Here is a 14,695-nt window from a genome sequence, read left to right on the forward strand (position 1 = left end):
GTCTCTATGACTATGACTACTCTAGATGCCTCATGTAAGTGGAATCATACAGCATTTGTATATTCCTGGGGAAACTAATGGGACCAGAACTGTTGTTAAGTTGGTCAGATTTGGACGTGCTGCACCTCTTTTGCTGACTGACAGCAGAAGGCCATTTGAACATGCCCACAACAGGACCACTTGAGCGCTCCCATGATCTTAGCAAAGCCCATTTCAGTATCATGGTTAGCACTTCAGATGAAAAAGGTCATGTAAACCTATGAGCTTCTGAAGAGAATAACTACGCAAACAGGTAGAGTGGAGCAGCAGAGAGGCACATCATTTTGTGGTGGGTGAAAGGAGAACACACTCTGCTTTTGTTCTGTTAGGCATCCAGGGACTTTAGACATTTCGATTAAGTCAGTAACAATTTCCAAAATATCCCTGCTGTGCTTTCTAAAGATCTGATCCGAAAAGAAGTGCAATTCTGATGGTTTCTTTGTCTTTGAAGGTTGCTCTCAGCTGTCTCATTAAGGGATAGGTTCAGGCTTTTCGAGCCAACAATTAAACCTGCATGCAAGGGGAAAGGGAGTGAGTAATAACTGCCAACTTTCTGGGCTCACAAAGGCCTCATTCCCCACCCCCCGCCTCTGCTTAGTTCTTCTCTGCTTCCAGCCCTCCAATATCCAGTTGTCCATTAGAAGTACAAGCCACCAAGGAGGATGCATGAGAGGGGTTTGTCTAAATGCCAGTGGGAAATGTAACTATTATTCACAATGTGTGTGATGTCTGAGCAGCCCCGGCCTCCCCCTCCCCCTCCACCTCTGTGGCTGCCCAGTCCCCAGGGCACTGGTTTGCAGAAAGGGGAGAGGGGGAGGAAAGCCCTGGGTTTCTTCCATGACAAACCTAAGAAGTGGCAGGCCCAGGCTGGTACCGGGGAGCCAGTACCTGCTCTAGCCACTTATGAACCCAGTTGAAGGGAGTGTAGTGCCTGCTCTAATTCGGTGGTTCTCAAACTTGGCATACATCAGAATCACCCAGAGAACTTGTTCACTCACTGGACCCCACCTCCACAGTTGCTGACTTGGTAGGTCTGAGGTGGGCCTGGGAATTTACATTCTAACACACTCCCACGTGATACCCATGCTGTTGGCCTGGGTCCACACTGCCAGATCCCCTGGTCTAGATTCTCCCAAGTTCTTGACAGTGCCTCCCTCCTTCCCTGGCTACCTCTCATGCATCTGTTAATGCTCCCCAATTAGCACGCCCCTCTTCTAGAAGTCTTCCATTATCTCTCACGGTCACTCTTTCCCCCAAATGCTGGATACAAATATCCGTGTTTAGCCTAGGGTAGGGTCCCATGCTGTGCCACTGGGGATGCTCACACCCCCAGACTCTTTTACCAGATTTCAAGCAGATCAAGAGTGTGTTTTGCCATTTTCACATGCTTCATGGGGTTGAGCATATGATAGTGGCTTATTTAACACACTTGTTGAATGCCATGGTTCCTAAAAGGGTGGAGGTGCCAGTGCTCACATTTTGTTCACTTTGCCTATCATCCTTCCATGCCTCTGAGCAAGCTCTGTAGCATGTGTGTTTTTTATGTTCTAAGTTACCTAGTGCACCATGGATTTCAACATACTTTTATTAAGAAAATCAAAGAAAGGCTATTGTTTCTCAGTACTTCATGCACTTTATATTTTTGCTAGGCAGTCACATTGGACAACCAACCCATATAGTGATTTATGAACGTGTTTAGTTCTGCAAAATTAATTGAGGTAGGAATGGTAATGTCATTCTAAGAGTTTTGTGTCTGTGGTCCTCCAGTGAAAGGGTATTGTCTGCTGTGTGAACCCATGTCTTTGCCAGGATTTACCTGACTGGATAGATAGTTGGATGGGTGATTTAACCCATGGACATACGTCATTGTTTAACATTCTTGTTGGACACCAGGCATACCACTTCAGCTGCAGTGTCTCGGCTGAAGCTTCCTCTCATCAACCAGAAAGCTCGCTGCCAAATGTGGCTTCTAGAAGAGATCGATTTCTTTCCATTTAAACAGGAACTGGCATGTTTTAGAAAAAAGAATTACATAAATTTAGGAAGAGGGGAATCTATTCTAGATGTGTTCACTTAACACAATTATATTTCAGGATTACTATGTACAAAGCACTGTTCTGGATCTTAGTAATGGTGGAGCTCAAGCATTTCAGATCAGTTTTCATGAATCATGTCTAGGGGAGCTAGAGGACACCAGTACACACTTGTGTGTCCATTCTGAGCAAGAGGAAGCATGCCATTAACATATCCACTGGTAAGCATGTTCCTCCAATTTCTAGAAATTAAGTGAAGATGGAATTTTTTGCTGTTGAAATCCTCACCCAAGAATTTCTTTCCATTGATTTTTAGAAAGAGTGAAAAGGAGTGGGGAAAGGGGAGAGAGAAAAAAACATCAGTATGAGAGAGACAGATCAATTAGTTGCCTCCTGCACATGCTCTGATCAGGGCTGGGGATGAAACCTACAATCCAGGTATGTAACCTTGACCGGGAATCAAACCCATGACTGTTCAGTATGCAGGTTGGTGCTCTAACCACTGAGAAGTGCCTGCAAGGGCAAGATGGAATTTTAACAGGAAAAAAGACTTTTTCAAAAATATTTAATACCAGGGTTGATTTAAAAATTGAATGCTAATAGGAGGTTCCCCTAGGCCATAAGTGCCTCCTTTGTTTGAAAATCTATGTCTTGGGGATGCTTTGGTTATTATTTCATAGTAGGCAAAGAAAGTGTCTGCTTGTCTTGTCCAGCTCAGCATGTAACTAAGGTGGTTGTGATTCAGAAATCATTCTGTCTACCCTATTTTCACACTTGAGAAAATGCAGGCTCAAAAGTATGGCACCTACTCACTTGTTTTGATATTTAATCATAAATATATTTCAGTATGTCTAAACCTTTTGTATATGTATGTACACACATACATGAACATGTAATGTTCTATGTCTAATAATGTGAATTATCAATTTAATAAATATATGTTCAGAAATCTCTGTATAAAAAGGTCCTGAAACCTGGGAGAAGGGTCCAAAATTTAAAAAAGAAAAATCTAAGGAAACTCTGAAGGAAAAATCTAAGGAAGCAGGCTGCTCTCAGCTCTAGTAATTGCATGCAGTAGGAGGCAGCAAGCCAGAAACCTGAGGGGCAGAGCAGTTGTATGCCTTCAAAAGAAAATAAGCCTAATAGGGAAAGAGGTAGAAGCAGGCTGGCTAGACCAGAACAGGTTTGTTAATCTCACAAACACAGACACCCCAAGTTGTAATATATTTCTTTTTCTTCCCAAAGAGTGGGGAAGCTGGAGCAGGAAAGGATGAACTTTGCCCATTGTTGCTACAGCAGGGAGTAGCCCTTGCTCTCTAAGTGGGGGCAAGTGACTGGCAGGGCAGGGGATGGGGACGAGTGGTGTCTGGGGGCCTTGAGTGATATACAGGGGTCTGGAATGGAGGAGAAGCTAAAAAAAAAACTAAGGAGGAAGTGAGGTAAGCAAGGATGAAGTGGGAGAAGTCAATTGTCAGAAGGATAGGAGATGCTGGTCAGAAAGATGAAGTTGGTGCTCATAACTTCAGAGGTGAAGTAGGTCTGAAAGAGGGGCTTGCCATTGGAGATGGATTACCTACATGGCTGTCATAGGCTCAGGAAGATGGCAAGATATGAAGTGGGGTAAGGTTGATATTCTGGAAGCCAGTGTCCTCTCAGATGGATGTCAATGTTCTGGGAGTTGATCAGTGATAAGAAAGGTTCAGTAATCAGGGGGGTAGCAGGCCATTCAGTGAGGGCATTCTGGATATGAGGAGTTGATTACCATGGCTCAAGAATCCCAGAGGGCACTGTCTACTGACTGTAGATGTGGAAACATCTGTTGGAGGAGGAATCTCCGTTGGGTCTTGGACACCAAGCTGTGGGCAGGAGGCCTAGTGACTTCTCAGACCTGTACTGCTTGGACATGGCCTATTGCTTTAAATTTTTCACACACCAGGTACTTTTTCTGTGAAGGGCTGGGGGCTAAATTTGGAGAACTGGAGCACAGGATCCAGTGGGGAGGGCCAGTTGCAACATTTTCACTTGTAACGAAAATACAGCCCTGGATTTCAGAGAGACACTGGGAGATAAATGACTGTTGAGCAGCTTGAGGCAAAGATTAAGTAAACATTTATATGCCAGACATCAACTAAGTGCTTAGAGGAGGGTGGATATCTCTCTTGAGACCAACTTACCCACATGGAAATTAATTTTTCTTTAGATTTGCACAGGCATCAGAACTGCTAAAGCCCCGGGGTTACAATTTAGCAGAAAATAAGCTTCCAGGCCCTGATTGCTCTGTGAGGTGTCTGGCCCCCATGCCCACCAAAATAAAGCGTTTAAAAAAGAGTTATTTATTCTTACTAGGTATAAACTAATAAATCAATTAATAAACAAAAGAGGAAGAGAAATATATCTAGAGTGCATACACTTGTTTCCTAAGAAGGCGGGTAAAGTGTGCATGTGGGTGCTCGGGCCATCATTTTGAGTTTAGATTACTCAAGTATTCCAAATGTCTTTTAAAAGAGCCCTAGTGATGAATTGTTAGATGTTTTTCTACAATTCAGGACCAAGACATGCCTTTGAAGGATTCAGGAGAGAGATCTTGGCTAGAACTTATAGAGATGGGTGTTGTTGGCTCATAAATGGCAGTTATAAGCATGGAATGGCTATAATCACTCCAGGAGATTATGGATAAAAGAAGAGAGTAAAGACAACAGTGGAGAAAATTGTTTATCGGGTGGAGGAAGAACTAGGAGCCATTGAATAGGGTAGGTGCAGCATGATGTCAAGGAAGCTGGAAGAAGAGAAGGTGGAGCAACTATTGATCCATGGGTCTCACAGTTGAGGGTGCACTGTAATCACCTGCGGGCTTGTTAAAACAGAGATCGAAGCTCCCCCAAGTTTGTAATCAGTAGCGCTGGGTTAAGGACAGAGAGTTTGTATTTCTAGGGAGCTCCAATTGTTGCTAATGCTACTGGTTGGCTGAACAAGCTGTGAGAACCACCAATATAGTGAGCACCAGGCAAGACTGAAACACATCCATGGGCTTTGAGCAATAGTTGGCTCTCAGTGATCCCAGTTGAGGCATTTCTGCACAATCATTTGGGGCAAGAGACAGACTTGGGGTGAGTTGAAGAGAGAATGCGTAGGCCATCGAGCATATATAGCAGGGGTCCTCAAACTACGGCCCGCAGGCCACCTGCAAATACAAATATTGTATTTGTTCCTGTTTTGTTTTTTTACTTCAAAATAAGATATGTGCAGTGTGCATAGGAATTTGTTCATAGTTTTTTTTTTTTTAAACTATAGTCTGGCCCTCCAACGGTCTGAGGGACAGTGAACTGGCCCCCTGTTTAAAAAGTTTGAGGACCCCTGATATATAGACTTAACTTGTGAGAAACTTGGTTATGGAAAATGGGTGCTTACATATGGATTCACTGATGAGAGAGAATGGTATGTGTGCATGTGCACCTATATGCATAGTCATCAGGTGCCTACATTTGGCCAGGACCTTTTCTAGGTAACCGCTAACTATGGTAACTAGGCCAGACATGGTTCCTGCCCACGCATTGCTTTGGAGCCAGGCACACTAGGATCAAAAACCCACCCCTCTACTTATTTACCCTGTGACTTTGAGCAGGTGCACATTTCCCTGGGTCTCAGTTTCTGCCTCTGCAAAATGACACAATGAGGCCTACCTTGCCCAGGTATGCAGATTTAAACAAGCCACCGTACCTGAGGATCCTGGTTCTTGCCTGGCATTTGAGAGGCACTCAGCAAATACACACGTGCTTCTTTCCCTCACCTGAGAGAACTTAGTGGGTAGCTTTGGTGGGATAGGGGTTCCTTCATGGTGCCAAACAGGTCAGGCTTGGTAGCTCTGCGGGAGTAAGGAAATACGGACCCCCTCAAAGAGCACATCAGGAGGCCTCTCAGGGGTGGAAGCCTGAGCAGCCTCCCCCAGAGGCAGCAAGAGAGTCAGGGGAGTCAGAACTCAGGGAAGGCTAGGGACTGAGGGAGGACAGTCGATTTCTAGAGCATAGAAATTCCATTGAGCCATTACCTTGTCTGCATTATTTGCTGACCTCATTTCATTAGTGTGTCTAACCTTCTCTCTTTCCTTCTTTCCACTCACACTTAGAATGAATTTTATTCCCTGCAGCAAGAACCAACAGTAGTGACAGGGTTTAGTCCCAGTCCAGACAGAGGCACGTTGATTTTCCTGCCAGTGATGGCCAGAATTGGGCAAGGAAACAGTAGGATGTAGAGACACCTCACACAGACACAGTGCTAATTGGTTCATATAATGCTTTTTCCATGGGCTATTGCTTTGAACACTCTTCCTCCACTGGCACCCCCACAAACTTTTCTCAGAGTTCCCCTCCTCCAGGCATCTTTAAAGCCCCTTGCCTCTCTGAGATGCCCAGCTGTGGTTTTGCAGATGAGAGCTGCAGATGTCATCATCCTTTTGCCTTAGGGAGGTGTGAGCTTTTCGGGCTCTGGATGAACTCCGAAGCAAGGCCTATTTCCATACATGCCTGCAGAGTCTGCACAAAGAACAGAAATTTGGAGGAGAATTGAGTGGGCAGTGTCCCATCACCTTCCAACGTGTCTTCACCCACTATAAATAGCCACGTTTGTTTGTGCTCATCCAAACAAGGACGCAGTGCAAGGGGAGAGCTGCCAGGAAAACCACCCTGTTTCCCACTCCTTGCACCCCTGGCCTGGCTCAAGCTGTCCCACGTTTAACTGGAAAGTTTGCAGTAAAAACATGTCTGTGATTCCTGGGACATTCTTGGCCATCAAGTAGATATACAGGGACTCCACAGATATCAGCAGGGCATTTGGATCCGGATTTCTGGGAAAGGGGAAGGAGGCTGATGAGTGAAGGAAACTGGCTTACTGCTGCTACAATTTTGTCCTTTTCTGATGGAAGGATTCAATCTCCCCTGGCGGCAACTTCCCTGTGCAGAATATTAACAAAGGACTGGCTTCACATCTGCTTCTTGCACAGACAGAGCCCTCTTATACTTGTTTATTTAAGAGAGAATAAAAAATCTCTAGAAACATAAAACATATGCATGTGGATGCTCATTTTGATTATTGCCATCCCAGGTGTGATGGGCAAAGATACGACTGGGCATCAGGAACCTTCCATCTGGTTTCAGCTCTGCCACCAATTACTTGCGTGGCCTTGGGCACATAACGCCTACCCTTGGAGCACAGGACCCTTGTCCGTAATAAAATTAGGGCTTGAGCTGAATGATCTCTATTCAGTTTTAGTAGTCAGAGCCCAAGCCTGAGATGTGATGAGTGGGCAGCCAGAAAAGCTATTGGCCTCTCATCCTCAGTGGACAAGGGAAGTGAATTATAGGACCTGGTAGTTTTGCATTAGAAGAGGGTGGTAAAACAAGGTTGTGGAGTTGGAGCAAGAAAGAGACGGGGCACCCAAGTCATTTCTCTAGGATTTTCATATTTGACATCTTCCATTGTCCACCTGAGTTGATAACCCCTGGGGTGGGGATGAAAGCTAGAGAAAAACAGAATTCTCGGTGTGCACTTCAGTGGTTTCCTGAGCGGAGGGGATGGGGATTTTCTATTTATTTTCCTTTTCTTCTCTTCCCAGCTCTTTCCGCCCTATAACAATTTTTAGACAGTTAAAGCCCAAACATTTGCATTATAGTAATAGATCCTTCTGATGGCAGGGAGAAAGGACTTCCAAAAAGAGTCATCATCGGGATTTGGGATCTTTTTTGTTCAATGGGAATCAGTGTGTTCACTCTTTTTCCCTTCATCACCACTCACTTCTAGAAGGGCTGTAGGGTCGTCTTGGTAGTTTTTTGTTGCTGCTGTTAATGCTGCTAATTTATTTATTTACTTGTTTCCTTGCCTTGGCTTCCTGTGCTCTCCAACACCTTTTCCAGGCCACATGTCTTGGCTTAACTGTCCCAACTTGGGCTAAATTGGGCCATGCCACTGGCTGAGCTCATGTTCTCAAGGGATGCACATGGCACACCTTCCACGTTTCTGACTATGCACATACTCAATCTCATGTCTCAAGTCTAAGTGGGAAGAGCAGGCCTTCAGTGTAGGTTAGGTGTGTGATTTTTTTTTTTAGGTGTGTGATTTTTGTTTATCATTAGTACTTTTTAACTTGGGGAGCAAAGGTGATTCACACAGCTGGCAGTGAGAAGTGGTGGCAGGCTACCTGGCATCCTTGATGACTCACCAGCCCTGTGACCAGGAGGTCAATTGAAGCAGCTTTGAGAAGTGGTCAAGAGCTTGGCCCTGGAGTTAAAGTTAGTAGGTTCAAACCCAGACCTCACTACTCTACTACTTTTATAACCTTTTGTCAGCAAGTGACTTAATCTTACTGAGCCTCCATCTCCTGATCTATATAATGAAAATAAGGGGATCACAGCTAAGGTTCTCCAGGAAAAAGACTCCGAGGCAGCATTGAGTATGCAGGATCTGTTTTAGGGCTTGGGGCTCACTGAAGGAAGAAGGAAACTTGATTAGAGGGAGAAGTCAGGTTGTAATACTGGCTCACCAAAGCCTCAGCCAACTCCACAGGGAGTTTGAAGCTAAAATAGTTCCTCCAAGTTGTTCTGTGTTGGACTGAAATGGGCAAGACTTTTATAATGTGTGTTGTAGTCCACCCTGGAAAAGGTTTACCTCAGTCGAGGTGGCTCTCTGCAGCTGGGGTGGTCCCTGGAGGAACCAGCAGCATTCCTACAAGCAGGAACATGCAGCCCTTCACTGAAGGAGGCTCTGGGCAGTGCAGCTCCGTGTCCTTGAAGCAGAGTAGATATTTCAAGGGGTGGTTCTGATGATTGAATAACATATAAAAGGGGCAATCCTCATGCCTGGCTCATGGTAGGCTATCAGTTATCAGTTGTTGCTGTCATTTCTATGGGATTGTAGGTTCCACTCCATCCTGCTGGGTGTCCTTGGGCTAGTCAACTCATTCTCTGTGATTTAGGTTCCTGTCCAGTAAAGCAAGGAGACTCTTAGCTGCTAGTTGCCTATCGAATTCCTGTGTTTTAAGTGTCCATAACTAAAACTGCTGATAAAAATACAAGAAAATAACAATGTTATCTTTGGTGTATGGTGATATACCTGCTTTCTTATATTTTCTCCTTCTATTTAACAGCTGTGGATGGAGAAACTCACCACACAAAAACCCTCATAAGAGCTAGTAAATTACAAAAGGATGGGCTTTTTTTCTCTTTTGTTCAATTTAGTAACATCCTTCTTGGCAAAATGGTATCTCTCTGTTAGGCAGACTGGAGGAGAGCAAAGACCATTGAAGACTGAAACCTCATTGGGCATCAGCCGCTCCAAACACATGCTTTGGAGAATTTCAGAAATTCTGGTATTTTTCAGAACTAAAACTCATTAGCATTGTTGTAAGAGTCTATAAATACAGTGAAGGCATTTACAAATAGACTTTGTAAAACGCTTCCACACCCACAGTCTGAACACTGTCAAAACACCAGCTGCAGCTTCCCTACTTGGAAGGATCAGACTTTTTTTAAAACTACACCTACTGTGTTTTCAAAATAGTCTTGCTTCTGGCCCTGTATAGAAGATAATTTTAGCTGAAAGCCTGGGTCTGGCTCTTGGTATGAAGGATCAGGGCTCAGTAGAGAGATAGGGGATCCCAATCTCCTTCCTATCAGAATGTGGCTGGTACTTTAGAATATGGGGAGGGGTCACTCAGAGATGGCACTGCCTATTTCTTCAGGGTGGGTCCTCATGACCTGGGCCTCTCAGTCTAGGAATTTTAACTCACCCCAGGTGAGTTCCAGTTGTAGTCCCAGGTGATCACATGGGCATCTGTGGTTGGGGAGACTCTTAAAGGAGAGCTTGTAGCAGAGGCGGGCAATCTCACCTTTTACCTTGATGACATGGTTGGGGAGAAAAGGAGAAAGAGAAGAAGCTGCAAGAATTGTACAGTTTCTAATATTAAAAGTGAACTTTAAAAGGAAGGAAAAATTCACCTATAGTCTTATCCCAGAGACAACTACTATTAACATTTTGGACTTTTTCTTTCCCATCTTTTTCCTGTGTATGACTTGGTTTGTTTTATTGGTTTTGTATAGCTATGATCATAGTGAATGTCATATAATTTTGTCTTTTGGAAAAAACTAATTTATTGTACAAATAAATAATGCATTCCCATTTTAGAAAAAAAAAAAAGGCAAATGTTCATTAAATCCACAAGTGTTTTTTAGCCTGCCATGTACCAACTGCTGAACTTGATGTTAGAAATCACCCATCAGACTACCCTGGAATAACTACTAAATATTCTTCCAGTCTCTTAAAAAAAATCCCTCTTCCTGCCGAGACCGGTTTGGCTCAGTGGATAGAGCGTCGGCCTGCGGACTGAGGGGTCCCGGGTTCGATTCCGGTCAAGGGCATGTACCTGGGTTGCGGGCACATCCCCAGTGGGAGATGTGCAGGAGGCAGCTGGTCGATGTTTCTCTCCCATCGATGTTTCTGACTGTCTATCTCTCTCCCTTCCTCTCTGTAAAAAATCAATAAAATATATTTAAAAAAAAATCCCTCTTCCTAATATATCAGAAGTGCACATGGGTGTATGTGCATTGAGGTGTTTTAAACTTGCCTTTGTTCCTTGACATTATAACATCATAACATCCTGTTGTCATAAACTGTTTATAAACATTATTTCAATGGCTATATAAAAGTCTGCCAAATGCCATAGGTTATTCTACTGTTCTCCTGTTTATGAAAGTTTTCAGTTTTTTTCAGATTTTCATTATTATGAATAGCACTGTGATAGACATATTAACCTGCAAAACCCATTTGGGTGTTTTGGACTATTTCTTTAGCATTTACTCCCAGATTAAAGCAGATAAACATCAAGAGGATATACATCCTCTTCTTTAAAATTACTTCTTTTTACCCTGCACTATTCGCCGAAGGCTTTGAGATAACTTTCAAAAATTAGTTGAGAGCAACAGTAAAGGGGAAGTAAGGGTAGAAAAGTAATACAGTCCAAGATAAGATGAGCACAGTGCAGATAGGCAGGCAGACCTCAGAGATATTGCAGGTTTGGTTCCAGATCACCACAATAAAGCAGATATTGCAATAAAGCAAGTCACACAAATTTTTGGTTTCCCAGTATGTATAAAAGTTATGTTTACACTATACTGTAGTCTATTAAATGTGCAATAATAGCATTTTGACTGAAAAAAACAGTGCACATAACTTAATTTGAAAATACTTTATTGTTAAAAAAAAAAAAAAAGCTAAGCCTATTGGGAAAATGGCGCTAAATGGCCTGTTGCAGGGTTGCCATAAACCTTTGATTTGTAAAAAACAAAACACAAATATCTGTGAAGCACAATAAAGCAAAGCAGCATAAAACGAGGTATGCCTGTAATGTGCAATAGGGTTCTCCACAGTCCCTCAAGATAGGCTTTCATTTGACTGGAAGCTTCCAGCTGTCAAATCAAAGAGGGAAATTGCAGCTCCAAGAGTCACAGTGACCAAAATGCACAAATAAACCACATGTTCCAAAGCAGCCAACTTGTTCTGCAATGCAGCTCCTTAACTGCTGTGCAAAGCTCCTCTCCACCAACACCCCCTCTGATGTTTCCCCCAGCTGCCCACCAGGGTGTCACCTTAGACCATCCTCCCCTTTGGCCAAGAAAAAAAAAAAGCAGCCCAATGGAATTAACTGGACTTTTGTTCTCTGAATGACCTGTTTCTGTGGACAGAACACGTGTTCTTTACGTTTTAGGTCCTTGGTGTGTTCCCAAAAGGACAGAACTGTCTGGCTATGAGAGTAACTTGAGTTCAGTCTGTTAGTGTGGAGGAAGACAGCACCAAATCATTCAGGCTCCATAAATACAAAATAATATTAAGTTCCTTGAAGACTTTTAAAAATAAAAATGCTTACCCTAGGAGGTTTGGCTCAGTAGATAGAGTGTCAGCCCACGGACTGAAGGGTACCAGGTTCCATTCCAGGGCATGTACCTGCCTTGCAGGATCGATCCCCGACTCTGGTCAGGGTACATGCTGGAGGCAACCAATTGATGTCTCTCTCTCACATCGATGTTTCTCTCTCTCTCTCCCCCTCCCTTCCACTCTGTAAAAATCGATGGGGAAATATCCTCAGGTGAGGATTAACAAAGCAAAAAATAAAATAATTAAAAATGCTTTCCTACTTCATTTCTAAAACATTTCATTCAGAAAGTTACATTCAAATTAATGGGCTCTCCCAATGAAATGTTTTGAAATAAAGGTCCTCAATCCCATCGTTCCTGTTGGCTTGGGATCTGTCCAAGGGATTGTGCCCTGTGGGGCCTGAGCTTTGGTAACCAAAGGAAGGAGGGGCAATCTGCTACAGTAACCTGGCCTAAGAGGGCCCCCACCACCTTAGGTGTTGGGATGAGGTGGGAAACAAAGGCTCTGCTGTGAAGTTCAAGCTGCTTCCCCTTTTCAGGTACAGTAGTCCACATTCTCCTTGAACTCTGATTCAACCAAGCTCAGAATTTTCAACTGCACTCAGAAAAGTCCAACGAGTCTCATAATGCACACACACCGTCAGTCTAAGAGTTGTAATTTTCTCTTGGTGAAGACCAAGCCATTTGGCTCAGCCCTGGTTCCCCAGAGTTCTCACCTCTGCTTGTCTTCAGTTGAGGGTGCTTGAGGTTATGCTTGAGGTTGAGTCAGTCTTGTTTGTCTGGGAACTGATGGGGGCTTACTTCCTTTCACTGTGTATTCTCTACCATCACAGGATATGCATGCTACCACCACCGCTCCTCTTGAGTGAGAAACCCAGGAGTCGTCCCTGTCAACTCCCTCCCTTACCTCCAGGTTTATAGATCTACTTCAGTTTCCCTCTGCCTCCCTTTACCTCCAGGACAAACTGAACCCTGTGGTACTCAGCTCAGCATTCTGACCTTTGCCAACCTTTCTCCTTTCACTACTCTCTGGAGACCTCAGGCTTTAGCCTTGGGACCTCTGACCACCCTGGATCCTTGCTCAATCATGTGTCTTACTGATATCCTCACTCCTTTTTCCTCCAAGGCCCAACTGTAATGCCACCTCCTCCATGTGCCCTGGGACTGCCATGCATATCCCCTGCACTGAACCCATCCTCCCCAAAGGGTTTTGATGTACCTGTATATTACACAGCCAGCCTATACAATTTAGGCTTGTGGTTGTCTGTCTCTTTCTACCATTGAGACCATAAGCCCCTCCAGAGTAGGTACCACCTGGTTTGGCTCTCTCAATACCCCCATCTGTTCCTCATTGTGTGGTTTGGCATCAGGCCAATGTGACTGCTGGAAGCCATAAGATGGACTATTTCTGTTGCTTTCCTGGGAACAACTGCTTGGCTTCTCCCTCTCATTTTATAGGCAACATTTTTTTTTTCTGATTTCGCTGCCATCACAGACCTTGGATAATCTCATTTGAGAGCTGCCCTTTTGGAGGAATTTGGAAGAACCTTCTGCTCGTGCATGAATGGGTTGTTTCTCTCATCATCTTGGAGGCCTATTCCTATCCCCAAGGGCTCCTCCTTGCCCAAATACAGAGGGAAGTCGCCCGTGTCCTGATGGGCATGGGGGCACCCACCCAAGAGCTGTCTAATTTTACAGCCTGTCCCCGGTGCCAGCTTTCAGGCTGCCAGATCTCAACTTGACACCTTGCGCCTGTCAACAGCCTGGCTGATGTCTCAGCCCCAGGCCAGCAAACCTTTTCCTCAAGGTTAAAAGTAGTTGACCTTTGACAAGCAGCATTGGCTACATTCCTTAGTCCTTAAAAGGGAAGCTCCCAGTTACTGTTTGCTGGTGCTTATTTGGCCAGGAGACAGGGGCAGGGCCTGTGTTGTACCCTGTGTACCAGCAGGAGGGTTTGTGGCTAAAGGTGCATTGCTGAACAGTCATTATTAAAATAGCCATCTTTGAAAATGTGTGCTGGAGAGGGGGGCCTCCAGTCTGTCCGTCGCTTTGCACCAAGGCCAGTGTGGCTGGAAAACTCCTTGGCTCCTACTGAGTTCCTCACAGGCGACAGTGCCACCTGCCCCCCACACAGCGCACTCCTTAACTCGCGTGCAGCAAGAAAGCTGACAAAATGACAAGGACACACACCAATTATTAAATGCCTGGACTTGTGTTTTGAATGTAGGGGTGACGGTGCCAAGATTGATTTGGTTGGCAGTTCGCTATCCGGTATCCTGGACAAGGATCTCTCGGACCGCAGCAATGACATCGGTGAGTGAGAAGATTCTTGCTTTTCTTTGCACAATTTTGAAGGAACTGAAGAGTTCAGTTTTCCCCTTCAAGCAATCTGGTGAGAACTAACACAGCTATTGAAATGCAAGGCTAACAGCCCTGGTTGGTTTTAGGTGTTGCAGTTTTGTAAACAAGGGAAGCGATGGTGGTTCCCACATTAAAACACAATGCTTGGGAATTTTACTCTCCCTGGCCTTACAAATTCCTTGCAAGGTCCAATGAAAAGAAATGATGAATAAACCTTTTTGTAAAAGTGGGCATTAGCACTTATATTCATATTTTCCAGTGATTTATGCTTTTAATGTAATGAGGTCAATGGGTGAAAAGGCAGAATGGCAGAGTTCATTGTGAACACAGCACTAAGTGTTTTGA

At 44.3% G+C, this 14,695-nt stretch overlaps 1 protein-coding gene across 5 annotated transcripts in view; it reads left to right on the forward strand.

The window, feature by feature from the left end:
- The window catches only part of SH3KBP1 (SH3 domain containing kinase binding protein 1), a 328,918-nt gene that overhangs the window by 280,578 nt on the left and 33,645 nt on the right, over nucleotides 1-14,695 (forward strand). For all 5 annotated transcript variants that reach the window (XM_059680558.1, XM_059680554.1, XM_059680555.1 and 2 more), the window contains one exon: nucleotides 14,217-14,302. In XM_059680558.1, the coding sequence (XP_059536541.1) occupies nucleotides 14,217-14,302 (86 nt within the window). The remainder of the gene's footprint in view (nucleotides 1-14,216; nucleotides 14,303-14,695) is intronic.

The sequence above is a fragment of the Myotis daubentonii genome, chromosome X (genome assembly GCF_963259705.1).
Source record: "Myotis daubentonii chromosome X, mMyoDau2.1, whole genome shotgun sequence".
In the NCBI taxonomy this organism is placed as follows: domain Eukaryota; kingdom Metazoa; phylum Chordata; class Mammalia; order Chiroptera; family Vespertilionidae; genus Myotis; species Myotis daubentonii.